The sequence below is a fragment of the Erigeron canadensis genome, chromosome 6 (genome assembly GCF_010389155.1).
Source record: "Erigeron canadensis isolate Cc75 chromosome 6, C_canadensis_v1, whole genome shotgun sequence".
Taxonomy (NCBI): Eukaryota; Viridiplantae; Streptophyta; class Magnoliopsida; order Asterales; family Asteraceae; genus Erigeron; species Erigeron canadensis.
Window position 1 is genome coordinate 41,190,498 of NC_057766.1, and position 27,382 is coordinate 41,217,879.

Below are 27,382 nucleotides of genomic sequence, written 5' to 3' on the forward strand. Positions count from 1 at the left end.
AAAAGAAAGTAGTATAGCCAATACTCAATACTCACTTGTCAAACAAAAAAAAAATACTCAATACTCGACCGATCTTGAAATGCGACTTGAAATTGATTTGGAAAAAAAACAAGTTAGATTTGTGTATTTTTAGCTTGTCAACCTATGGATTTATCAAAATAATTTTCACTTTGGTCAGTTTCGGGTTGAATTTTTAACCTAGTATTTTCATAAAATATATCTGTACACTATATGACATCATAAAAGAAACTATTCTTTAATCATCAATTATAACAAAAATTGTTTTTTTAACATTGTACAAACATAATAATGGTTATTGTATTATACTATTATTTACTAGTTTTTTAATAATATATAAAATAAGTATTTAGTTTTTCAAATAACATTATAAACATTGTTAATTTGTTATATAAGTTTGTCACTAATAAATAAGTTTATTATTAGTTAATTTGTTGAATATAATTAATAATTTGAACTAATTTGTCATTAATCATGCTTTTAAAAATTATAATATTAAACTTAATTGTGCCAAAACCCACATCGGCTCGAGATGGATTTAGGTTGAGATTTTCGACTTGAATGGGTCGGGTTAGGACTAGGATCTTCAACCCGTCAACTCAATGCCGGCTTGACAACGGCTTTAAAGAAAGTTCAATATTTTATCATAAATAGTTGTTTTAATCAAAATATAAAGTTAAAGATGTAAGGATAAATCGATATTCGTTTGAGTTATATCAGTGATATATAGGGAGCCATAAATAATGGAGGAATTTAAACTTTTAAACAATAACGATTATCAATATCCTAACAAAATAAGTAGATAACCATGAAATATATAAATCTATTAATAAACTTTGAATAAAAGCATAAGCTCTAACTTGATACACCTAGTTCTTATGCTTTTTATTATTATTATTATTATTATTTTTAATCTAAAAAAAAAGTCAGTCTTTGTGACCCATATATCACTGATATTGACAGTTTTATAACCGATATTAATCAAGACCGATATTTTTAAATAATAGAAATCTTATAATAATAAATTGTCAAAGACCGTTATATCACCAATATATCGGCTGTCATATACGATATTTACAACATTGCATGAACATGTATGAACTTAGAAACAACATTAAAACCCCCTACAAAATAATTTTATTTATACTTTTTTAAAGTAATGATATGATAGATCTTATCATTAATTGCCAATTTCTTTACAAAAGATTGGTTATGATAAGAATCAAACAATGAATGTTTGATGTGTGACGAGACTCAGATTCAAGTATACGGGCAAACGAGTTAGTAAATTTTCTTCAGAATGCGGGGTTAAAGTGAGCTACAAGCTCTGTCTTTCTGGGTTGGATCAGTTAGTATGTAGCTTTATTAATACGAATAAAGCCCTGAGCTATCATGAACTCAGCTCAAGTGAGCATGTTTGTGTGACAATTTTAGATGATTCATCAATAAAGATAAGAATGTAGTTTGAGGTTTTTGTCTTGGGAAGTGATAAATCTACAACAATTATTAGATATATACAACAAATATACATGTTTAAAACATACATTATTGTGAATGTCTAATAATTATTGTAGATATACCATTACCCTTTTATCTTATTTGGTGGTCCCGGATCGGGGAAGGTTAAAGACAGTGGCACCAAATAGTCGACGTCGCATATGATATACCCGACATCGTATTAGTTGGCGTTAAAAAAAAATATCATCCATAATTATTGGTATTTCTTTTTATTTATCACAATTAAAAAATACGAGTGAAAAATAAAGATATACGATATACATATAATTTTGGTAGATATCTCCGTCACACATACACACACACACCTTTCATCTCCATCACACACGCCACAATCATCCCCAAAGCAAATCAAAACCCTCATCAACACCACCACATGGCCAGCCTTTGGAGAGCCGTGATGGGCGAATCACCCCCAAATCCCGACGAATACGATGGCGTGGAGTACTGGTCAAACCCGGAACGCACGGGGTGGCTCACAAAGCAAGGCGAGTACATCAAGACCTGGCGTCGCCGTTGGTTCGTTTTGAAACAAGGAAAGCTTTTCTGGTTCAAGGAATCAATTGTCAGCCGTGGATCTCGTCCACGTGGCGTGATCCCAGTGGCTGCTTGTCTTACTGTCAAAGGAGCTGAAGATGTCCTCAACAAGCCCTTTGCTTTCGAACTATCCACCCGATCTGATACCATGTATTTTATAGCTGATTCTGATAAGGAGAAAGAAGACTGGATTAATTCGATCGGACGGTCCATTGTTCAGCTTTCGAGATCTGTTACTGATAAGGAGATTGTTGATTATGATAGTAATAGATGATCATCATCATCTGTGTAACTATTTTCGATGTATCCCTTAAATAATTCAATATGGCCTACTGAATCTGCATCGAAATTGCACTTTTATTGATTGTTTCTTTTATATATTGTGACTAGTTTGTAGTTGTGTGGTAGCTTTTAAACATGTTTTGTTCATTACTTTCGGTATAAGACTACAAGTAATGGAAGTTGCTTCATTTTCTCATCTTTGTGATTATTGAAACCTTCAAACATTGTTTGTTTAAGCATCACCTTATATGGTAGCCATTTTGCAGGCAGACAGACTATGCGATAACCGTTCACTTCAGTAAGTAATCTGGAAACTTGGATACAAATTGCAGAGTTACTGTTATCAAGTCATGACCATGTACAGTATATAGACACCAACAGTATACCTCGCTCAGTTATCTTTAGTTGTTTACCAACATTTATACAAGATTTAGTTGTATAATGATGTGATTTACACAACTTTCTTTAGACCTGATGTAACTTCCTGGCTATGACACTCGATATCATTTGGTTTTGTTGGTTCTTGGAACTTTACACAGTCCTGCGCCTGCACATGTAGATTAGAAATCTGCAAAATGCTGCCTTATAGGCGACTACAAACATACATCAATTGGGTTGTCTATCATGTTAAGATTTTACTGATCAATTTTAACTCCGATGAGAATAATCGAGTATCATACTATGATCCTGATAATAAGAGCTAATATGATGCTAAATGTTTCTCAGTTTTCAACTTATACTCCTGTAGTTCCTTGTTTAGCAGTTAAAAACTTGTAGCAGATAGTGTTCAATTTGCAACTATACTCGCCTGCAGTGAAAACATGTCATTGAGTTAGTTCATCTTCTTGCCATCTAACATCTCTGACTAACCAGGCCAACACCAACCATCCGTTGAATGAAAAGTACTGTATAGATAGTGAGATCATTCACTCTCATTCCGTGCCGTGTTAGTACGACATCCTAGGCCATACATCCATTGGGTCGGCTATCTTGTTAAGATTTTACGGGTCAATTTCTAACTCAGATAAGAAAAATGGAATATAGAACACATGACAAGAGCTAATATGATGCTAAAATGTTTCTCTGTTAATTACTTGTACTCTTGTAGTTCCCTGTTTAGCTTATAGCCGATAGCATTTCAGTTGCAATTATGCCCGGCCCCAGTGAAAAGTGAAAACATGTCATCCAGTTATTTCATCTTCTTGCCATTCGATGCCTCTGAATAACCAGGCCAACCATCCGTTGAATAAACAGTGGCGAGATCACACTTTCTCATTCATTCCATGCTGTGTTAGTACGACCTCCTAGACCATTTGGTCTAGTCTGTAATGCTAGTAGAGTTCCAACCACTAGTTGCACAGCAACTCTACATGCAGCGTCTCCTCTGGCGCACCACTCAAACTCAGACCATATGGTCCATTTTGGTGCAACTAAAGGAGGGAACATACACTAGAGTCAACTGTGAAATGTGCTTGCAGGTTGGAGAATTAGAGCAAGAAAACATATGAATACCGCTATGATAATTAATACAACCTTTATAATCCTCTAATCTAAAGTATGCTCTCAAGTCTCATCATGAGTAACAATCATTTGATATCAAGCTAGTTATGTCGTACGTAGGTCATTTTGCTGATTTAATAACCGTCTTGTGTGGAAATATGGTTACTGCATCTAACTTGGAAGTTACTTCTTACACCTGCTTTGGGTCCTTCCCCACAGTCCCACACGCAAAATCACACAGGAAATCAACATCACATTAATACATTATTGTATCAATCTCTAGTAGAAAATTTTGAAAAAAAAGTCGCAGCACATAGCTAAAAACGCTCTGTTTCAACAGAAAAATGCATAAATTAGACAAAAGGGATGCTAAATACGAGCCATCTAAAAAGAGGAACACACTTGGGATATTGTGGATGGGATTCAAAATACACAAATTCTGTGTTCAAGTAGCAAAACATGATATTAGGCATTATCTCCAAACATGGAATAAATCAAAACATACAACATTTGAAATCTAACCAACTCATACAACTAGTAAGATGCTCATGAGTTTGAAAAAAGAGACTCATCTATCTCAATCTTGACAACTTCACCGTCATCGTATTTATCCTTTCGAGGCGGTGCAGGTGGGACCGGCACTCTCGGTGGTCCTCTCCCCTTCTTCTTGTTCCTTGGCCTCGCCTGTATATCAATTCACACATTTTCATCACAAAACCACAATAAACTAAATTAAATTAAATTAGTACTCACATTTCCAAAGGAGTGATTGAATCGCTTTCCTTTAGCAGTCTTCTTATCACCTCTTCCACAATAAACTGAATTTCAAAAAAAACAAAAATTGAATATTGTTAGATAATTATATCATAATAAATATAGATAAAAGTAGGGTTTACTTACTGAGGGGTGAGATTGGGGTGGAATCAGAGGAAGAGAGGGAAATTGAAGAAGGTGAGAGAGAAAGAGGGACGGCGGTTACGGATGGTGAGCGGGAGAATGAAAGAGAGTTTGAAGGAGTGATCGGAATCGATGTAACGGCGAGCGCCATTGACGCCATTATCAGCGGAAAGGAAAGCAGTATATATGAGTTTGAGCTTCAATGAAGAAGAAGATAAGAAAGAAAGAGGTTTTGTTCTGTTGCCTTTATTCACCACTTCATAAATTTTATCCCCAAAATTTGATTATTATACTGTAATACGACGTCGTATTAACTAGTCAATTGACCAGAAGATTATATCCACTTTATCTTTTTCATTTTTTAACTTTAAATAAAATCAAAAATTAAATTTTATATCAAAATAACGTATTTTTCAAATTTTACAATGTTTCGCTCTTTTTGTCCTCCCTTTAAAATCTGAAACACAACCATAAGTTTATTTTTGTATTGACGATTTTTTTTTACGGTAAAGTTGAGCAGTTCGACATGTCCTTTTATATATCCAATTAAATATAATTTCAAAGGAAACTCATTATGAGAAAAACTCACGTTTATATTTTGAAAACATTTTGCTCACACTAAAATTTGAACCTTTTAACACATTAAGGTCTTTATGTACCATCAAATACCAATTCATCCATCCATCTATTGATGATTGGTTTCTTTTAATGATTAAGTTTGAGTAATAAAATACATGATTTATTTAGAAATACAAGTGTAGTAAACACCCAATGTTGTTTTTTATCGGTTTTGAATTTTAATACCTTATCGAATATCGTCTAGTTATATTATATTGCTTAAAAGTCATGCTTTATTAACGGGTAGATTTTGGGCCAAAAGAAGAAAATTATAAGCCAAAAGCATATATTTTGGGAATACAATTTACAAATCAGCATACCTAAATCGATACTTTCAAAAAGAAACATAGAATCGAAATAGTCTCAGAAGAACAACTGGTAGCAAACTCTGAACTACATCACCAGCTATACCCAGATTGGACATTTACAAATTGTGAACACATCAAAATTTCTGCAGTTTCAACAGTTCTGCAGATATCTGTTAAGTTCAAATATTTAACTGCTCTGTCTATCAATATCTGCTGCACTAAACACTGTTTGGTTGGTGAACAAAATTTAAACCTTGCCAATGGAAGAGATGATAACTAAAGGTCTTCAGGCTTCACATCCCACCTTGATCTGCGCTTTCGTGAGTTCTTACTCCAACTGATAAACTTTGGAAGTGCCTCTTGTGTTAGTGGTGATTCTGGTGGTGTTCTTGGTGGTGAAATCAGATGGCCGAATGATGATTGTAGGTTTATAAACTTCCAATCATCTTTCCCATCATCATCATCGTCATCATCTCTGCCAATCCAACCATGATATGGTTTTCTTCTTCGTGGTTGAGTAGTTTCAGAAGTTGGAAAGGTGGCAGTCATGACAGGTGGTGGAGGTGGAGGTGGTAGTGGTAATGATGGTGGTAATGGTGGCGGCGGCAGAGGTAGAACAGCATCCAGAACAGGCAGTGGCAGTGGTGATGGTGGTATAGGGGCAACCAAGGGTTTAGGTGACAATGGTGGTGGAAGGGCAGGAACAGGAGTGGATGAACATACTTGAATGTCGACAAACCCAGTAGGGGGTGAAATCACAAGGCCTTCTTTCTCGCTTTTGCTCTCAATGATCTCATTCTGCAATAATACATGAACAAAATGTAATCTGCCATTTTTTTTCTTCCTTTTTACTTTGCGAACCCAATGAGAAAAAAATAGTGCCTCGTGTATAAAAGAAACTAGTTCATTACCATCTTTGTTGATGCCTTTCCTTGTGCAATTTCTTTTTGTTTTTGCTCATGATGGTTCTCATTACCTTGATCAGCAATAAGGGCTTCCAGTAGCACAGAATAGGCATCAGATTCAATGAACATATATTCCCCGGAGTATACCTAAATAAAAATCAACAAACAATTACTCATATATAATATATGAAAGATGAATATACAACAGATACAAAATATACATTCATGACAATGTTGTGACTGCAGAAACTTGAGCAATATATTTTCCATTTACATACTATGCTACCAAAATGTGTATCCAATATGCTTCATACCAATACTTAAATTCCTATCAGGATATGTGTATATGAGCATCTTTGTTTCTCTAGTTTTTCCTTCGATCAATAACTTGTTATCATGTTATATGTCCTAGCCATATGTAAATCAATTGCAGGAAATAGGTTAGCCATAATGTGGGATTTTCTTGAGAAGCTCGTTTTGTAAACTAAATCCAAATAACATGTTTATGAAAAAAGCTTGTTTTGGTTTTCAGAAACTTAAACCATTACCATTTACATAGAACTTGTTCTAAATTATCGGTCCCTTTAATAATACACTTATTGTGCTATGTGTCGTAGAGGCTGGAAACAATGGGTCAGGTGGCTGGGTTACTTCATAAACGGGTCAAAGGGAGTCAGGCAAAACTAATATATGTATATTGGAGTCAAATGGGTCAGGTTAGTGAATATCAAACACACAGCAAAAATCAAACAAAATTGGGTCAAAGCCACAGCAAAATTATGTTGGCTCCACGCCTGCCACATGCCTGGGTCACAAGTCAAAACCGGACTATAAATGGACCATAAAGATGTAGACAAATAACTCTCAGTCGACAAGTCTTGGCTTTTGTCCCGAATAGCTGTCAACAAGTTAACTAACTTGGTCAGCAAAGGGATTGCCGATCCTTATCACGTTTCAAACACATAATCTACAATGCAGCCACAAAACTCAATGACTTTAAAAAAATACAGTACTCAAGTCGGAAAACTCTTCCATATTCAATGCGTCAAATTGGGATACAACTGAAAAAAGTATAGCTAAAGATCTTCATTCATTTATTTATTAAAATACAACATCATTAATATAGTTGTTCATAAAATTTGGTTCTTGTATTCAACTAAAAGAAGTAGCTCTTAGAAATGAATATTACAAAAACCTGTCAAATTTAGTCCGTTCAGACAGGAGAAGGATCGGTCTATTCGCTATATTTGGGTACTATTGTTTTCCTTAAAATACTTTCCATTGTTGGACTCATCATTTAGCTCTATGCATGATAACCATATACATTTATCCACCAACAAAGTATTTATCATAGCTTATTAAAGATTTCACTGTGCTTACCAACTTTTTGCATTATCGAAATACAATAAGCTTACCCAAACACCTATCAAGTGTTCATTGGCTTATTCTTGAGAAATAGTGGTTTAAAAAAAAAAACATTTGCTGAAAAAATAAGCTGTTTTTAACAAGCCAAGACAAACACTAAATCATATAAAACAAATAAGGAAAGTGGAAAACCATAAAAACAGAAAGAAAACAAAAGAATTTGTTGACCAAACCCAATATTGAAAACCAACCTAACTTCAAACCAGATATCTTGAAAAACCCCAAAAGTAAATAAAGAAAATTAAACAGAGATAGAAAAAGGGCAGAACTTTCGTTGGGGGGACTATGTACATTCCCCATCATCATAACCCATCTTGACAGCTTCAGACATTGTTGTTGTAGAAAAAAGGCAAAACTTTATGATGATGATACCAATATAGTACAAACAGAGGAACAAGTAGAATACCTTAAGAAGCTCTTTCATCTTATCTACGACCACCTTTTCACTAAACCCAAACGGCGCCATTGCATCAACGGCTGCAGACATTCGACTATCGCGCTACAAAATCATTTCAATTAAAACAAATGGGTCATCTTATAACACCATAAAGATTCATAAAAGCTTCATCAAAAATGTAAAAATCAAACCTTTCGAGGTCTTCCTCTTGGTGCCATTTCTTTTTCTTTTTCAAGAAAACCTTGTTGTAGTATGTGTTTTCTTTTTATTTTTTTGAAGTGCAAACAAATAAACTTAAAAGAAAATAATGAAATGGGGAAAAGTTGGAAAGAGATTGGAGACAACGTGATAAAACACACACAGAACACACAAAAAACACACACTAACCCAAAACGAGAATGCGTGTATTGAGGTGTGCAGTGCGCACACACAGAGGTACAAGAAATGGAATCGTTTGTTTTCTATTTTAAGGCGGGGGAAAGACTGAGCACTTTTACCCAAATGGATTCTATTACACTTTGGGCTTTTTTAGTATACACTTTCTTTTTAATTTCCACAAAGGGTTTAGCTAAATACTTAAAATTTTAGAAAGATTGGTTTTTAATATGAAACGTACAAATTTATATATATATATATATATATATATGGGTAATACTTCGATGAGAACAGTCTTAAAATAAGAACGGTGAGAACACTTCAAAAACATCATTTTGATACATTAAAAGTCCATAAAAGTAACATAGTGCAGAACTAATTATCATCATTTAAGTGTTTAACAACACATTGATCCGTCAAAATCGAAAAAATCACGTTTTTTGGTGGATGCATCATTTTGAAGAATATGCATCCAAGATGGATGCACAAAACAAAAAACATTATTTTCTTGATTTGGACAGACCAATGTGTTGCTATACACTTAAATAATAATAATTAGTTATGCACTATGTTAGTTTTATGGACTTTTAATGCATCAAAATGATGTTTTTGAAGTGTTCACACCGTTCTTATTTTAAGACTGTTCTTATTTGATTGTCCCCTATATATATTAAATGTAACTCTAAAGATTGCGATTAACATTTTATTTTACACAGTAACCTTCTTTTAGCCTCAATATTATTAGGTAGAATTACTTTTCAAATAGTTCGCTAATGCTTTAACATCAATATAAAACGTTATGTTCTCGAGTTTATTTTTAAATAAAAATGTTAAGATAGGAACATAAAAGAAAAGAAAAAAAAAAGAAATGAAAAAATAATCATTTTCACTACATTCTCGAGTTTAAATTAAATGGAAAAAAAAGAGGGAATTGGATATGAGAGGAAAAAAAAGATTTTTTTTTATACAAAATAAACATTCTCGAGTTGAAATTAAAACTAAAGAAAATAAAGAGGTTGATGGTCTATAAACTTTTCCTTCTAAATGAGACCATATTTGGCTAGAAAATTTTGAAGAAAAAAAGGCCTAATTTATTCTATCCAATTCTTTCTTTTTTTTTTCCTTTAAGAAAAACTTAAAAATACAAATAATAAAGTTTCTTGTAATTTTTTTTCCCTTATCCCTTAAATAAAAACTCAAGATAAGTGTTGATTCTTTCTAATCATCTCATATTTGGGAGAAAAGAAGTATGACAAACTATAACTAGACAATCGCTTTATATCATTTCATTTCTTTTCTTTCTTTTTTTTCTTAAATAAAAACTCAAGAAAACTAACTTATTTTAAAATTTTATAACTTCTTTTCTTTTCTCTTCTAAATAAAACACGAGAACATAATGTAAAGTTCCATAGAGATAAAAAGATGACATGAAAGTTTTGAAGGAAGTATATTGTTGTAGGGGCAGAGATATATATCTTTAGGTGTATGTGGAAAAGATGATGAGGGATGGTGTTTGTATAAGTAGGTAACTTTTATACTTTCTTCTACGGAGTTATAGGTTCCAATATAGTTTTCGACAATGATGGATGGTGTTTGTGTGTGTGTATGTATATGAATAGTATGTATATATTATTTAGCTGTTTATGAAAAAATATAAGGGGTTTGCTAAATACAGCCTTTAGGGCTGTATTTAAGATGCATAAATTGTTTGTACATTACCATGAAAATCAGGGAACGGACTTTTAATATGGAAGGTACAAGTTTTTTTTTATACACGTTAAATAAAGCCCTAGCATTTTCCAAAATATAAATACTATTGTCGTTGGCCAATAAATGTTAGTAGAAATAATACATGAAAGAGTTCACGTGGCACGACACGTTAGTTTTGATTATGAGAAAAACAACCTGAAATGATACATGTAGTCTAAACGGACATGTAAGAATACATTTTATGTACCTCAAAAATTGAAAAAGATGACTAAATTCTTCTAAAAAATTTATTTTTCAATTTTCGAAAAGATTTTTGTTACTTGTTACCTTTTTTCAATTTGTGATGTACATTAAACACACTCCTATATGCATGTTGAAAAACCTATGAATTTTGTTACAAATGGATTTTATTAGTAATTTTTAGCACACAAATGAATGATTTTTTTTTTTTATGGTTAATTGGAATTGGAGTTATAATAAAATGATGGGTTTTCCAAGCTACAAGCCTACAAGGATACAAAAATATTGATTAGAGCCAATGTTTCAAATTTCGAATTAATTTAGTCGTTAAATTGTAGTCAGGAGTCTGGATCCATCATTGCCATGTTTTTGCTTTTAAATTGCATTCCAACAAATCAGTTAGGTTTTCAATTGACTACAGTTGAGAATGAATAGAGCTCAATTCAAATGAAAACGAATTGAAAGACAAATCCAAATAACTTAATTGGGTGAGATTTTGAAAATGAAGGAAAGAGTTGGGTCGGGTTTGGGCGGGTTTGAGTCGGGTCACGGGTTTTCGGTTCATTTGCTCATCCCTAGAGTTGGGTGAAACAACAAGATATCTAAGATTTATAAGCCGGCCAACACTGATGGGCAAGTATCCAGTTAAGTACGTTATTACCAGACAAGTCTAAGGTCGACGCCGATGGACATCCTGTGAAGTCAGGAATGTTTCCATTTTAAGAATTGTCACTACCGTCCAGATAATAAACTTTTAGAAGTATGTTGGCTCACACTGGTGGGTAAATCGCCAATAAAATTATTACTTTAACTAACCATCAATTATTGAGATTACATAAAGTCAAATTTTATAAATATAAACATATATTTATAATTTGAATACTCAGAACTATCATCCACCAGTAAGGTAAAGATACTACAAACACATTATTCGAAGCCCAAATGATGTAACCATGTGATCAAATCAGGGTGTCTCTACTTTTTAGTTTGTTTGGGAGCATTAACCATGCCATCATACAATCTGTAGGATATAATGGCTCGTTTGTTCAGTGTACATATGTATGGGCATATATGTATCTTTTTCAGTGACTTGTATGAACATATAGGCATTTTCATGTTATAGGAGCCCGAAGTGATTTGAGAATATGAAACTATAGATTGTTTTTGAAAATGAGAATGTCGCTTTGACACGCATGGTTTCAATTTGATCTTTATAATCTATATGATTGATTTTCAAGCATTGGTCAGTTAGAATATCATTTGTCTTTCTTACAAATTCAAATTACATATGGATATGATGCGTATACTTAAAGATTAGTGACCAAATATAACAATTATTCAAGAAATACCGTTGCAGCATGTAAAAATAAGTATAATAACCTTAAAAGAAAGAACATTAATTTGTGATTGAGTTTTTATGCAAGAAAATAAAACCTTCATAGTTTTAATAGTAAGAAACAATCTCTAAATAGATCAAATGCAATACTTCAGTTTTTAACTACAATATGATAATTTGATCCACTATAGTCTCATAAATTATAAGGTATAAAATTCCTTATCAATCTAGTGCAACCCCAACACATGCAAACAAAATAATAAAAACAATTCATAATAAAACAACCCTATTAAATTGCATATGAATGTAATACGTTGTTAACTAAGGGGCTACCATTGGACCTTTCATTTTTCTCATCTCTCACTCTTAACCAATTTCTTTCCAACACTTCATCTTTACCTCACTCATTCCACATTCCGCTACTATGTTGGTAACCCATCTTTCACCTATACATAACACCACATTATACCTCATATATAAACAATTCAACGAATATACAGAAAACAACCCATAAAAAGACAAAAGGTAAAACGATTTTCCACTTTTAAAATCGTGGTAAACTTTCCTCACTTTGGATCTTATGCCAACCCCACACCGTTTGCGACGTTGTCACTGCGCAGTGTGGGAAATCTCCCATGCTTGCCGCAACCAATGTGAACCCCTGAAAGTAGATGAAAGCAAAAAAGATAAGAATTTTTCAAAGTTACTTCAACTTTATAGATAAAGTTAGAATAATTTGAACCATTGGATTAAAATCAATGGTCCAAATTCAAAATTGAATTTTTAATCTTAACAATTTATTTTAATCCAATAATTTAAGTTTCTTCAACTTTACCAATAAAATTTAAAATGACTTAAAAGATCCTTGTCCAAGGAAAGTATGTCTTTCGGTCCAGTAACAAGATTGGTTTTGGGCCCGCATAAGCGGGTAAAGGACCAAAAGTTCATTTTAGTATTAGATTATTTAAGTTTGGGTAAATAAAAAGTTGAAAACATACGTGATACGTGTCATTTGAAAAGAGTTTTTTTTTTTTTTCTTTCAATAATCATATTACTTGTTAGTTGTTAGAGACTCCCCTACTCTTTTGATTTTTTATTTTATTTTCTTTTTCGCTCTTAATTAGTTAATTTATTTATTATAGTTAAATCTTTTACATATATATTAATTATTACAATAACTTTTTTGTCATTCACAACAAATAAACAATCCATGTTTTATACAATTATACACTGTATAGTATAACGTGTACATTTTTTGTGGATGACAAAAAAATGTTGTACATATATCACTCCCCATTAATTAGACGCATGTTCGCGAGGTACGACGCTGTAAAGGTAATGGTGAAATAAGTGGCGGCGATGGTTATTAATGTAAAATTAATTAATGTAAATTGGAGTAGTATAGTTATTTTAAGGATTGAGAGATGTATGTTGTAAATAATTTCATTAAAAGTATTATATGTATATTAGGTGAAGATATCTAAATTAGTGCACAAAAGAGAAGTTATCAACTTTATAAATGAAAAAAATATGCTTTATAATATAAGTATAAATATATTACTCCTCCTGTCTCACTAAATGTGTCATATTTTGAATTTTTAAAATTCTTTATAAACTTTGACCTTGAATATTTTAATTTTGTTATATAATATTTAATGAAAGTTATATGAATTGATTGAGTTTTAAATATATATTTTATTGGTTTAATATTCATTAAATATTAACCTAAATCAAAATATTTAGGATCAAAGTTTATAAATGAATACTTTGAAAATTCAAAATGGGACAAAGGGTAAATAATATTGTGAATACTTTGAAAATTCAAAATGGGACAAAGGGTAAATAATATTGTACTAGCTAACTAGTATTAGAACTAATTTTGGGTTATTTATATAAATATATAATTTTTATTTTATGCAAGTCAAAAAACTATCTAAGCACAAGCTTTTAAAGACAAATCTTTATTTGTTTGAATATCTGTAGCTGTTATACATATGCTACTCGTAATATTTTTATGTATCTTAATTAAAGGCCTCTTTTATCCATGGCAAAATCCTGTTCCATAAATTTTCTATGTAACTGGAATGGAAATAATGAAAGATAGACGCGTTTACCTTTTAAATTTCCGAAGATACACAGCCGTTGTTACGTATATCCAATCCTTGACGTGACTCAATGATGCAAACAAGAAATGTCTGCATCCACGAATGAGAAATATAGCACTGCAAATTCCCCAAAATCCAACACCAAATCCAACACCCATGCCCATGTAATACGACTTCCAAACTTGACTTTCTTCTTCATCTTCGTCGTCATCTTCCTTTCCATCGACAGGCGGACGAGGTACAACCCTGCCTTCTTGCGTAAGTGGAGGTCCGTAGAGTAGAGGGTTACCGCTGTAGGAGGAAGAATCGAATTGTTGTAGTTTACCCCCATTCCCAACGGGTATTTTCCCTGAGAAGTTATTGTTTGAGAGGTTAAGAACACCTAAAGAATTTACGGATGACAAGCTCCAGGGAATACTTCCAGAAAGTTCATTTCGTGACAAGTCGAGAAAATCAAGAGATTTTAACTGCCCGATATCTATTGGGACTTCTCCGTGAAGTTTATTGCTGGACAAGTTTAAAGATTTCAAATCAACAAGACTAGTGATATTATTGGGAAGTATTCCAGAAAAGTTGTTGTTTGAAAGATCAATGCTCTTAAGTAGCTCAAGATTAATTCTTCCAAACTCGTGAACCTTTCCTTTCCATGCAACCAATGCCATGTCAGTGAATAGACCTTCTGTAATAGCTTCTAAGCAGGCTGTAGTTCTATCAAGACTCTGATATGTGATATGAATCGATTTAGTAGTTAGTTTCCGGCGTACTGTATACCTACTTGTGCACTTAAAATTATTCACATTACACTTTCTTCCAGCTACATCATACATAGCATTATTATACCCACAGACAGTCACAGCATAAGATGAATAATGATGGTTGGCTATATTATCTCCCAACGGGTTCGTGATCACCATAGCTGTGAGGTTACCAACACAACTAGGAATGTTGCCTGAGAATTTGTTCTTAGAAAGGTCAAGAAGTTGAAGATTATACAACCAACATACTTGCCTAGGTACAGTACCCGAGAATTGATTGGATCGTAGAACAAGAACATATAACTCCGGTAGTCTTTCCCCTATCCATGTAGGTATCATGCCAGATAAATTGTTTTCCCCAAGATCAACAAACCTTAGCTTTTTGCAGTTACTCAAGGACATTGGAAGACCTCCAACAAATTTGTTGTTCCGCAAGTACAATGCCTCGAGGTGAGATAAGTTCCCGAAAGAAGAAGGTATTTTTCCATACAGATTATTATCAGATAGATTAAGAATTGTTAGGTTTTTTTGGAAATTCGACCAACAATCTGGAAGGCTCCCTGTGAATACATTGTTCGAGAGTTGGATCAAACTTATTTCCTTATCAATTCTACACAAGAAAGAGAGGTTTCCAGAGAGCTTGTTTCCAGAAAGGTTTATTGCTGCGAGTTTAGAAGGCAACCGTGGTACTCTACCTTCAAATTGATTGTCACTCAAATCCATTCCAGGATGCTCGTCAAAGTCTGTCACTATATCTGGTAGCACACCTTTTATATCATTTGAAGAGATGTTCAGAAATCTCAATCCAGATGGTAGCTGATCCCAGAACCATGAAGGAATGTTATCTGATATTCCGGCACTTGAAATATCAAGATATCTATAACTTTTTTGAGTTTTGAGCCAGGAAGGGAAAATGCGCCCCAAAGTGCAGGATTGCAATCTAATTGTCTCCAATTGAGAAGGAATGGCACTCAACTGATCAAGTGAAAAAGAATTGAAAGACAAATCCAAATAAGTTAACTGGGTGAGATTTTGAAAATGAAGGTCAGAGATTACACCATTAAGGGAGTTGGATGAAACATCAAGATAATCGAGAGATAAAAGCTGACCCACACTGCTGGGCAAAACTCCAGTAATATTATTGGATGAAACATCAAGATAACTAATATTTAAAAGATGACCGACACTGATGGGAAAGTGTCCACTTAGGTTATTATGAGACAGGTCTAAGGTTGACATCGATGGACATCCCGTGAAGTCAGGAATGTTTCCGTTTACAAAATTGTGACTGATATCAAGATAATAAAGATGTGTAAGTTGGCCCACATTGTAGGGCAAATCTCCAGTAAAACAATTACTTGAGAGGTCCAAGATCGATAGGGATGGACTTCGAGTGAAGTCAGGTATGCTTCCGCTGAAAGAATTGTGACTAACATCAAGATAATCAAGATATAAAAGCTGAGCCACACTGCTGGGCAAATCTCCAGTAAAATTATTACTAGAGAGGTCTAAGGTTGACACGGATGAACATCCTGTCAACTCGGGAATGCTTCCGTTCAAAGAGTTGTCACTAACATTAAGATAAAAAAGATTTGAAAGTTGAAACACAGTATTGGGCAAATTTCCAGTTATATTGTTACTAGAGAGGTCTAAATGTGTAAGAGAAGTCAAATCTCCAAGGGAAAGAGACACGGATCCGTTTAACCCTCTACCATGAAGATCAAGTCTGATCACATGCCCAGTGTCGTCGTTACAATGAACGCCCACCCATTGACAGCAATCTGTCTTGTCTTCTTCGCTTCCCCAATCATCCAGAGATCCAAACAAATCAAGGTGGCTTTTAAGGATCAACAGCGCTTGCCGCTCCTTCTCAATGCAGGACCCAGACATGTTGGCATCTTCTTTGAGCCCAAGAGTAAAAACTCTTCCATTCATAAGTATTATACATAGCAAAAACACAAGAATAGACTTCATATTATGTACTAAATAAGAAACTAAAAGGAGCTAATTAACTTACTTCAGGTGTTGATTGATCAAGACCAGTAGCAATGAAGTGTACGTTAAGCAACAGGACCAGTGAAGACAATTGGTATATCACCCGAGATTTTTAAGAGTAGTTTTAATTTGCTTTACTACATAATACGGATATATGGCATGTGTATATGTATATATAGACATGCACCCAACTCTTTTCATGTAGTCTTCTAATTTGTTATCCAAAGAGCAAGGCTTATCTTAGTTGTAGAAAAAGCCAGCTTACTGCCTTACTATGGAACATTTCCAACACGCTACTAATGCATAAGACAAAAGTAGGATCCACAACCGACGTAACAACGAAGAAAATCGTTGAACAAAGTGGTCCTTTAATGAAAAAAAAAAGGGCATATTGTGTAAAATAACTAAATAACGATGATAAAAGAACAAAATGTGTCATAGCATAACGACCAAGAAAAATCAATTGTACGTAGGCCTTAAGTTAGGAAAACTAGATGGATGCCCGTGCGATGCGGCGGCGATGATGATAGCGGTGTGACGGTAGAGGCAACGGGTGATGTGACGACGAATAAGATGGGTTATCAATACCAATATGTAAACACAACAATAAAAAGTCACCCACTTTTCTTTATTTATCAACATGTAAACAAACTTGTCTACCCGTATTTCAAAAAAAAAATGAATTGTAAGTTATTATATACAAAGCTAAATAATCAACCAACTATCGACAATCTTATTTTGGTTTAGTTGCATCATCATGGAACCTCGCTTTCATTTTTGTATATCTATTGACAGCCTCTTTATATCCATTGGTATCTTACCGAGAAAAACAAAGTTACTTTTAAACATTTTAGATATTTTTGAATATACAATTGTGAAAATAAGTAGTTCTACAGAGGGTTTTTTTTTTAGTATTAGCCAGGGCATATTTGTCTAAGCAGTTCGTAACAGTTCTTAATGGAAGTATACATGTAATAAGTTGGAGGGTAGATTGGACATTTCAGGTTCTTACTCCCTTACAGCCAGTTTGCTTTATAAGGGAGTATAGATATAGATATAAGTGGAAGAGCCAGATTCGCCAAATATCACTGGGGATTTCGAAACATGAAACATAAATGAAATAAGAAAATATATGTATATATATAACCCCTTCCTTGGGTTAAGAAAATGTATGTATTATTGAGTTAGTTGACTTACAAAGTTACAATAATAAAAACAAGTGAATAATAATATATATGTATATAGGTAGTCTTTTACCCGCACGACTGGCGGTTATTTAAAAATATAATTAAATTAAATGTTGGTAAAGTTTACATTATAGACGTCAATAATTATTAATAAATCGCGGTTGTTTCAATCTTTAAAACCTAGAGTGCCATTAATATTGACTAAAATTATAGTGAGCAACATAAATAAACTTAATTAAACATATTTGAAGTTCTAATAATCAAATTTTGTCATAGTTACTCAATACAAACACATGTAAATATAAATAAATCCTTGTAACAAATTAAGTAACCGAAACAAGTTTTGTAAAAATATAAGAAGATTTGCCAATTTTGTAAAAATTAACAACTTGAACTAATAAAAATGTAGAAAACATAAGCGGAATGTAACCCAAGATCAAAAGAAACAAATTGCATGTAATCCGATCTTAATTTTGCAAAAACATAATATACAATGAAGTAAGAAAACAAAAATAATACAAATTATTACCATAAAAATTTGACATTCATTTTGTTAGCATTATATCCATTTGTAATTGATAAAGCCCAAGATCTAAAGTAACAAAAAGTTAAACATATATTAATTTTGAAAAACAAAATATATGATGAAGTAAAAAAAAATAACAATTATTACCATAAAGATCTGTCATTCATTTTATTATTTAACATTGTATCCATTTGAAATTGATGAAACCCAAACAGAAAGTTAACCGATCCTAATTTTGAACAAAATGAAGTAATGAAAATATATATATATTATTACTGTGAAGATTCATCATTTAGTTTATTTAACATTGCGTCCATATGTGAGTGATAGAACATAAGATTAAATACGTTAACTAAAAAGTATGAGAAAAATCAAACTAAAAGTCAAAAAGAATGACGAAATATTGCTAAAGGTTGATTCGATGATTTATCAAGTTTATGCAGATAAAAAGAAGTGTACATTTAAATAGATTGATGATAAAAATTTGACAAAGTGACATCGACATCATTCATGGTAAAATTAAGGATAAATTTTGTATGCTGTATTTCCCATCTCATCAAATCTAAAAAAAAGTATGAATAATAATAAATATTTGCATCAAAAAACAATTCATAAAAACTTACGGATTTAATTATAATGCACAGTAAATGAAGAGAATGAACATTCATGTGACTTTTTGGGTAAATGAATATATGGGATGTATATATGAATATATCTATATCTATTTTATATGATTCATATTAATACTAATATTGATATAATTAGATAAGCATGTAAAAAAAATATTTACCAAAGAAAAAGAATATCCCATGTTAATTAATATCTTGAGTTTTTAATTTTATTTAAAATGTTTTCTATATGTATCTATATTTATAAGAAGAACATAATTAAATTATTGGCAAAAAATTATAAAAATGTCACATATGATTAAAGTTTATGTGGCAATATCATAAGATAGTTTGAATTTTTAGAGGCTTTAGAATCGTTCAAATTCCTACTGTTTTAATAATTATATAGATATAAAAACAACCGAGTAGTAATATATAAAGTGTAGGTTGTTGAAGTTGAAGTTTAAAAAATGTAGAGCTTATGATGAACTAAAAGGAAAATGGAAAATGGAATGAACCGAAGATAATTGTTGGATCAATTTAAATGTGGTTGGGATGATGTTGGAGTGTGATCATGTTATAATAAATCGTATGTCCATAAATAATTTAAGCCTACGGGGTTACACAAAATGACACGGTAACTCTATACTATTAATTAGTATATTAAAGTAATATATTAATTAATGTAATCACGAAATAAATAATTAAAATATATTAAGAGGTTAATAATGTTTAATTAATTAAAAGAATAGGATTGAAGTGAAAATTCGGAATTATGGAAACTTCCTAATTTCCACCATAGGGCCGAAAATTTCAAAGGCTTGAAAGCTTTAAAGATTACTTGTCCATCAAGTTGAAATCCCTAATAATTAAGCCTATATATAGAAGGCTAATTCTAAGGGTTTTTTCATAACTTCACGCAAGCAATTCTCTCCTTTCTCCTAATTCTTCTAAGAGTTGTTCGGTTTGCAACATTCGAAATCTATATGACATGTATGTATAATTAATGCCATGAATTAGTTATAGGATCTTTAGTTTTTAGTCGACTACTATAACTTTCAATTCATGGGATTTTCGATTTAAGGGAGTATTACACAAAGAGTTGTGAAGTTCGTGATTCGGGTACTAGCATACGGTATAAGGGTGTCTAGTGTGCGATTGTAGAGTAGTTTTACTTTAAACCCTAATTCATCATAATAATAATATCATTATTATTTATTGGAGTTTTGCATGCATAAGGTACACGTCTCAATTCTATTCTTTGTTAATTAATTTGATTGTATATATGTTTCGATTATTCCGTTGCGCATACTCGTGATTATATGTGTTTATATATGTCATATTCTAACAATAACCCCTTCCTTGGGCTAAGAAAATGTATGTATTATTGAGTTAGTTGACTTAACAATAATAAAAACAAGTGAATAATATATATATATATATATCTGTATATATAAAAACAACTGAGTAGTAATATATAAAGTGTAGGTTGCTGAAGTTGAAGTTTAAAAAATGTAGAGCTTATGATGAGCTAAAAGGAAAATGTAATGAGCTGAAGACAATTATTGTTGGATCAATTTAAGTGTGGTTGGGATGAATCAAAAGCAGGTGCAGGTTTTGTGTTGACTATATATGTCAGATGCTTTTTTGTTTTTTGTTTTTTTTTTGATAAAAATTGCGGGTGCAAGTATCAGTTAGAGGCAGTGTTGGCTCATATGTTCGATGGAAGTGGTTCGCAGGTTATTGAGTGTATTAGGATGCTGGTTGCTACTGTGTTTGTTGTAGTAGATATATATTTATAGCATAGCTTGATTTGTTATAGTGATTGTGTTGTATTGTTGAGTGATTAGTATAGTTTTTTTGTTTATTGACGTTCAAGGTTAATTTAGTAGTTACTTTGGCATGTCCAGCACCGAAAAATGGACAGTGTAAAATAATTTTCGATGGTAAATAAATGAGGTACGGTCTTCATTCTTTAAAAAATAAAAATACTCCATTAGGACTAATTTTCGATGGTAAATAATTTTCGATGGTAAAATAATTTTGCTTACCCTATAACTATTAGGACTAATTTTGGGTTTTGATAATATATGAGAAATTTATGCATGTCACGACTACTTAAAGGCAGCTTTATGACTATGTTTAGTAAAACCCATTAACTTTATAAACCTCTATTTTTTTAATATCTTAATTTTTTTTACATATGTTGAAAAATTTATGTATTCTAACACATGCAAATTTACCAATAAACAACCAAAATATAAAAATGAGTTGAAGGCGATATATTCATAATTTGTCAAAACAATAAAGAAAAATCAAGCCTATGCTATATTTAAACCATGACTAAATTCATCTTCAACCATTTTTCACACTACATCATATATTATCACTAGACTAAAACCAACACCATGTCGACGAAAAACAACCAACCAACCAAAAACATCAAACTCAATGGTTATGAGGCAGCGGTGAAGGAGGCTTGCATTGGTAGCACTTTGCAAATAAACCGAAGGTATCAACTTCTTGATAAAGTTTGTCATGCTGGCCCATCCTCCGAACCCAAACCAACCACCAAAACCCAAACCACAATGAATATGTTAACTATGTACATGGCTGTCTGATGGTCCACGAATGCACAACTAATGTCTTACTTTAGTATTCGAGAAAGAAAGTAAACAAGAAGGTAAGTAAATAACAAGAACAATGTTCAGTTCAATTGTAATACATCAATGCAAGGATAATCATATGTATCATTGATTAAACGATGAATACATGGTTGATCTTACACTTGACTTACACGAATACAAAAGAACAAAGATAATTGCCAAGTCTAGACAGATAAGAAAAACTTAAGCAATTACAAGTGATACACACTTTTAGACGGCCAGACGCGCTTGACACAATGTGGCTGTGTTGCTTTATATAGGGGAAGACTTGAATCAACACAGCCTGTTTTGATTGTGACTTGATGGTGGTTGTCGACTTCCAATTGGCTCATGGTACTTGAATCATGTGCCTATTGTCTTCTATACCAAAACGGGTAAGAGAGAGAGAGAACTCTTGTTTTGGTCCCAACATGTACATTTACCATTCTGGGCAAATTACAGTTAGTTAACCACCATGTGACCTTTTTGTCTTTACGTAGTTTGAATATTTCCCGCCAAGACAACCTTAGGTCAGCATGCATCCCGCTGAAGACGTCTCTTCATCTGCTGACAACTTGTTAGGAGACTTGCTGACGACATATGTCAATTTTCAAGTCTCCTTCAGCGAATCCCAGACTTAACAATCTCCCCCTATTTGCTGAGGAGACTTGCTAGATGACAATTATTTTTAGATAAGAAAGTGAATATGAGCTGAAGATGTCTTTATATATCATGAAATGAATTACAAGTTGAGCATAGAGCTTTTACAAAAATAGACATTTAAAGATTAGCAGCCTCTATCTCCCAGGCATCTTCCTGCTTGGCAATTCTAAGTGCTGGATCATCTCTTCTTGCTGGCTTCATTAATTCCTCATCAATCCTGCTGATTATTGGGCGAGCACTGATCATTTTAGCGAATCTTCTTCTGATGCTGATCAGGAAACCAGTGGATGCTCGCTCAATTTCTGCTAGCCTGAAGAAGAGTTGATCATTTCTGAAGTTTTGGAAGAAAATGCCAGCAGGTTCTTCAAGGATTTTCCCTTCTTCAAAAGAACTCCTGGGAGGAAGCCTTAGATTTAATGCTGCATCACCAGAGATAGGAGGAAGGTCAGCAAGCAGGGGTTGTACAGCAAGCTTTCTTTTTGGGATACGCCTGCCTGCTGAGGAGGATACAGCTGCTGGAGATCCGAAGACTGCCCTCAGCATGGGAAGGTCTGCCTTGAACTTCGTTTCATACTTCAGTGCCTTTTCAAAGTAACTTTTCAGCATCTCCTGAAGTTGTTCATAACTGGCAGCCTTTTTATCCTTGATGATTGTATAGATTTCATACCATTCTGAAGCCCCCAAGTTGGTCACTTTTACATCTTCTATCTTAGTTGGGGCACTGTGTCCTTCTCTTAGGAACTTCAGATTGATTTTCGTTCCCAAGGCAGCTTTGTGAACTTCAACTGCTGTAATCCTCCCTGGCCTCTTCCTATCATTCATTATTTTCAACCACCTGTTCTTTTCTTCTTCAAATTTCTCTTTTTTTTTTTCTTTTAGTAGCTGCTCTACATCAGCTTGCTTTTGTCTGTAAAGAGCTTCAGGCCCACCAGTGGTTAGCAGCATTCTCTGCTTTCCATCCATTTCATCCTTCTCCAAGAGGGCCAGCTGCTTGATATATTCAAGGCTTTTCTTTTCATTTTCCTTTGCAGCTTTCAGCCTGTCCAGCTCTTTCAAGGCCTCCTCTTGAGTTTTTCCCTCAGCAGTGATTGATAAGACATCAATGACTTGAAATTGATTTCCTGCTGGGGATGTGATGGATGTATTCTGTGCAGTCAGCGGCGAAGGATGGAAGAAACCGGTATCAGTCAGCTGCTTTCTCTGAGCTGCTGTTATTCTAGACACTTCAGCATTTCCAAGGAAGCGAGGATGGAAAATATTGAGCACTTCCCTAGATGTGTCCCTAGCCATTTCTTGTGCAAAACCGGTTTCCCAGGCTGCCCTGACTGCACGAGGACTCATCTCCTCTTCTTCAGCTTGGGGAGCTTCAGCAACTATCAGTTGTTGCTCCCCCTCAGCAAATGCTTCTACAACAGTCTCCCCTTCAACACTAGCAGGGAGAGCATCAGCCCTTGTCTCCCCTTCAGTACCAGTAGGGGGAGAATCCACCTTTTCTTCATTCACAATCTTGTCAGCTGAAGCTTCGTAAATGTCATTAACAGCTTTATTTACTGCTTCACTGACAAGTGCCAAAACAGCAGCATCTACTTTCTCCCCCTTGGAGGTAGTATCATTAACTACTACCTCCACCTTTGCTGCTGGAGCAGCCTGCTGCTGAAGAAGTTGGGACAGCATCTTCTTGATGTCCCCAACTTCTTGCTACAAGTTTTGTTGGCACTTACGATCTTCCTCAGTAAATGAAACTTGAGGAGGAGGAAGACTGGCCACAGTGGTTTCCAGGGCCTTGATAGCCTTAGTGTTTTCTTCAACCTGTGAGGTAAGACGAGAAACCAGGTTGGCCACTGTTTTTACTTCAGCAGCAGCTGAATCACTACTGCTGCTTGCCTTTTGTGCTGAGAACCGTACAGCAGGTCCCATTTTGCACAGCGATCGAGAGAGCCCACGAATGACCTGCTGAACCTTTTTTATAGAGTTTGTATAGGTGCGAAGTTTTTCTTGATCAGCAGCCATAGATATAGATTTATCTTTTATTGTCTCAATGCTGGCAGTGTTTTCATTCTGCTTGCTGTACCAGTTCTCCAAGATCTTCACCAATCTGTCATCTTCATGAGTTTTGAGTTGTACGGCGATTGTGGCAGCCTTGGTGAGATCGTTCAGTTGATGTTCAACTCTAGTCAGTCTGTCAACGATTTGAGAATCGACAGACATGACTTGAGGTTGCACCTCAATTACTTCAGTATTAGTTGCTGCATTATCATCAGCAGCAGCTTCTTCTACATTTTCATTTACGGCTGCTGCTTCTTCACCATCAGCAGCAGCAGCCTCTTCATCCACCTCCATATCACTTGCTTCTATTTCATCAGCCTGGATGGAGGAATCCAGCTGGAACTCATCCGCCACAAATTCTCCCAAGTCCAGATCACTCTCATCATTATCATCTCCAGCATTTTCATCTTCCTCTATACCAGCACTACCACCGACAACCCCAACATTTTCACCTTCCTCTACACCAGCACCACCATCGATAGCCAACCCTTCAGAAATAATTAAGGGGGTAGGGGAACCGGGTGCCTCAGCTTCAGTGTGTTGTGTCACCAAAGCATCATCGGCCGTAGATTTTGTTGTCTCTAGCATCACCTGTGGTATGGCTGCTGACAACGACTCAGAGGGTAGAGAAGAAGAGGGAATGATTAATTCGGTTGACTCAACTCTAATGGGCTGGGGTGGCCCTTGATCTTCACCAACCTCGCCTACAGAAGTTTGAGGTGGCTGCTTGCGGTTACCCTTTTTCTCGTCAGCAGCCTTTTTTTGAGGCTGCTGATGGGCTGGCTGGGTCTCTATTGTCCTTGGGCAGTGAGGACTTCTTAACCTTAGTAGTTTTGCCCTTTGATACTCGCTGCTGCTGTTTTGGGACAGCAGGAGGTGAAGCGGAAGAAGAAGAGATTGTTTTGGTTTTCTTTGGAGCTTTGGAGGTTGCTGGGGGGATTATCAGCATACCAGCTCCAGCAGGGTTGGGTCTATATACATTAGGGTATACAGAATAAAGTACCTGTTTCATTTGAGGGGAGAGCACAGCGTACTTGGAGTCAAATTGTTCAGGATCACAAGCAGGAATCTTATATACAAAGCTTGCAACCCTGGGAGAGAGAATGAATTGTGCCCCTTCAGGGAGATACTTTTCCTTCAGCTCCCTTTTGAAAATCAGTGAGAGAAAGCGAGTGAAGGGGACAGAGTTTGATCTGTTCTTGATGGTGACCTTCCCTTTTAAATCTTCAAAAATTACGCTGGCAAAGTCAATGTTGCGACCATTTGCCAACGCGTAAATCATCTGCATTTGAGCAGCAGTGGCCTGATCAAAAGAGCCACTGTTCCCACCCAGACACTGAATTACATGGGTGAACAGCAGCCTCCAAACACCAGGCAGATATTTCTTCTGCGGGTTGCTGTGCACATGCTGTGCAGGTTCAGTATTGGTCCCAAACCCAATGGTCAACAACCATTCCTTCCATACTCCAACGGGGACCAACTCCACATATGGATGCTCTTCCGATTGTTTGGGAAGACGAAGAGCATCTCTCAACGATTCTACCGAGATGGAGATAGTATGTTCTCCTTTCAGTACCGTACCAGTGATGGTGCTACTGGCAACCTTGTAATCACATGTCCACCAAAATTCTCTAAGAAGGTGGACACACATTTCCTTTGGGTCTGAGTAAATGGCCTTTCTGGCTGGGCATCCCATGATGAAATCCAACATGGAGAAGTACCCTTTTATTTTTGATGGGATCTCTACAGATCCCAGATAGTTATTGGCCTTGATGACCAGTTTAGATGCTTGGAAGGATACTTGATTAGAAGGATTTATGCCTTCATTATCATATACCTTGGAGTTGAGAAAAGAAATGTTTTGTTGTGCAGATGAAGAAGTCATTTTCGATGAAAGTGATGAAAGATTAGAAGAATGAATGTTGTAAGGGAAAAAAGATTTGAGAGAATATGAAGAGTTTAGGAAAATACGAAAGATTAGTAGGAAGAAATGAACGTGAGAGAGGGTGAAGTGGAAGCGATTTGCATATATATGGCATGGATATGGGTCCCATGACTGCAAAAAGTGAGTTATCGTGTGTACTCTCTTTCATACGTGGCAACAAAAAATATTATTTTGAAATAAAAAGGACACTGTACCTATATACGTATGAGATGTATGATGTGACCAGATGAACCACGATTTCAACCATACTCGAGTTCATACGGCGTACATAGTGTACAAGTAGCCCATTTGGGAGTAAATCGAGGCAACCAATTGGGTTTTATATAATTTAATATTGATAAAAATACGTAGTGGAATACACTCAGACATCTAGAGGTATCCACTAAAAGGTTGAAAAAAAAAATTGGTTACCAAGTTTTAATCAGCACCTTTGCAAGAAAAAGGTAGACGCTGAAGAGCATTAAACAATTTTTGGCAAATTGTCAGCCATCAACGGATTTTAGACGTCTTTACCAGCAGCCGTTTGCTGTTGGACTAGATAGGGACTTTCAGCACCCTATTACTTTTGTTATGCTTTTTCCCAAAGCATCAGGGATCAACGGATTTTAGATGTCTTTACCAGCAGCCGTTTGCTGCTGGACTAGATGGAAACTTTTGGCTTTCCATTGCCTTTATTTTGCTTTTTCCCAAAGCAACATGGATCAGCGAGTAGAATGAAGAGCTCGCTGATAACTTTGACTTAAGAAGTCGCTGCTCATTTTCATTAGAGGAATATGGGCAGCAAAACATGAGTGATCATGTTGAATTTGTAAAATCACCATTTAACATACCCAACCTGCTGACT

General features: G+C 34.5%; 4 protein-coding genes across 5 annotated transcripts; 1 reads left to right on the forward strand and 3 right to left on the reverse strand.

The window, feature by feature from the left end:
* The first annotated feature begins 1,804 nt into the window (after window positions 1-1,804).
* On the forward strand, window positions 1,805-2,548 carry LOC122604053 (pleckstrin homology domain-containing protein 1). Its single transcript, XM_043776948.1, has one exon. It carries the CDS (start codon window positions 1,910-1,912, stop codon window positions 2,342-2,344), a length of 435 nt encoding a protein of 144 aa, XP_043632883.1. The 5' UTR covers window positions 1,805-1,909; the 3' UTR covers window positions 2,345-2,548.
* Window positions 2,549-4,237: 1,689 nt separating this feature from the next.
* LOC122603901 (30S ribosomal protein S31, chloroplastic) lies at window positions 4,238-5,001 on the reverse strand. The gene is made up of 3 exons (XM_043776748.1): window positions 4,753-5,001; window positions 4,606-4,670; window positions 4,238-4,536 (listed from the first exon to the last, which is right to left on the reverse strand). The coding sequence occupies exons 1-3, from the start codon at window positions 4,907-4,909 to the stop codon at window positions 4,399-4,401; spliced, it is 360 nt and encodes a 119-aa protein (XP_043632683.1). The 5' UTR covers window positions 4,910-5,001; the 3' UTR covers window positions 4,238-4,398.
* A 664-nt stretch (window positions 5,002-5,665) lies between these two features.
* Window positions 5,666-8,662, reverse strand: LOC122606058 (inverted formin-2-like). The gene is made up of 4 exons (XM_043779023.1): window positions 8,594-8,662; window positions 8,412-8,504; window positions 6,587-6,727; window positions 5,666-6,473 (listed from the first exon to the last, which is right to left on the reverse strand). The coding sequence occupies exons 1-4, from the start codon at window positions 8,618-8,620 to the stop codon at window positions 5,952-5,954; spliced, it is 783 nt and encodes a 260-aa protein (XP_043634958.1). The 5' UTR covers window positions 8,621-8,662; the 3' UTR covers window positions 5,666-5,951.
* Window positions 8,663-12,236: 3,574 nt separating this feature from the next.
* Window positions 12,237-17,045, reverse strand: LOC122602603 (receptor-like protein EIX2). 2 transcript variants are annotated; one of them, XM_043775201.1, is made up of 4 exons: window positions 16,941-17,045; window positions 14,178-16,891; window positions 12,634-12,724; window positions 12,237-12,509 (listed from the first exon to the last, which is right to left on the reverse strand). In XM_043775201.1, the coding sequence occupies exons 2-3, from the start codon at window positions 16,856-16,858 to the stop codon at window positions 12,673-12,675; spliced, it is 2,733 nt and encodes a 910-aa protein (XP_043631136.1). In that variant the 5' UTR covers window positions 16,859-16,891; window positions 16,941-17,045; the 3' UTR covers window positions 12,237-12,509; window positions 12,634-12,672. The 2 variants fall into 2 exon arrangements, with proteins under 2 accessions (XP_043631136.1, XP_043631135.1); XM_043775200.1 differs by having other exon boundaries at window positions 12,237-12,724.
* Between the last annotated feature and the right edge of the window lie 10,337 nt (window positions 17,046-27,382).

Excerpts from the sequence above, each read along its gene's own strand:
- LOC122604053 (XM_043776948.1), top strand. The coding sequence starts at position 1,910 with ATGGCCAGCCTTTGGAGAGCCGTGATGGGCGAATCACCCCCAAATCCC.
- LOC122603901 (XM_043776748.1), bottom strand. The coding sequence starts at position 4,909 with ATGGCGTCAATGGCGCTCGCCGTTACATCGATTCCGATCACTCCTTCA. Across the intron at positions 4,671-4,752 it reads CACCCCAATCTCACCCCTCA|TTTATTGTGGAAGAGGTGAT; the intron begins GTAAGTAAACCC and ends TTTGAAATTCAG. Across the intron at positions 4,537-4,605 it reads TCAATCACTCCTTTGGAAAT|GCGAGGCCAAGGAACAAGAA; the intron begins GTGAGTACTAAT and ends ATTGATATACAG.
- LOC122606058 (XM_043779023.1), bottom strand. The coding sequence starts at position 8,620 with ATGGCACCAAGAGGAAGACCTCGAAAG. Across the intron at positions 6,728-8,411 it reads AGATGAAAGAGCTTCTTAAG|GTATACTCCGGGGAATATAT; the intron begins GTATTCTACTTG and ends ATTTTTATTTAG. Across the intron at positions 6,474-6,586 it reads GAAAGGCATCAACAAAGATG|AATGAGATCATTGAGAGCAA; the intron begins GTAATGAACTAG and ends GTATTATTGCAG.
- LOC122602603 (XM_043775201.1), bottom strand. The coding sequence starts at position 16,858 with ATGAATGGAAGAGTTTTTACTCTTGGGCTCAAAGAAGATGCCAACATG. Across the intron at positions 12,725-14,177 it reads TATCTTCGGAAATTTAAAAG|GGGTTCACATTGGTTGCGGC; the intron begins GTAAACGCGTCT and ends ATCTACTTTCAG.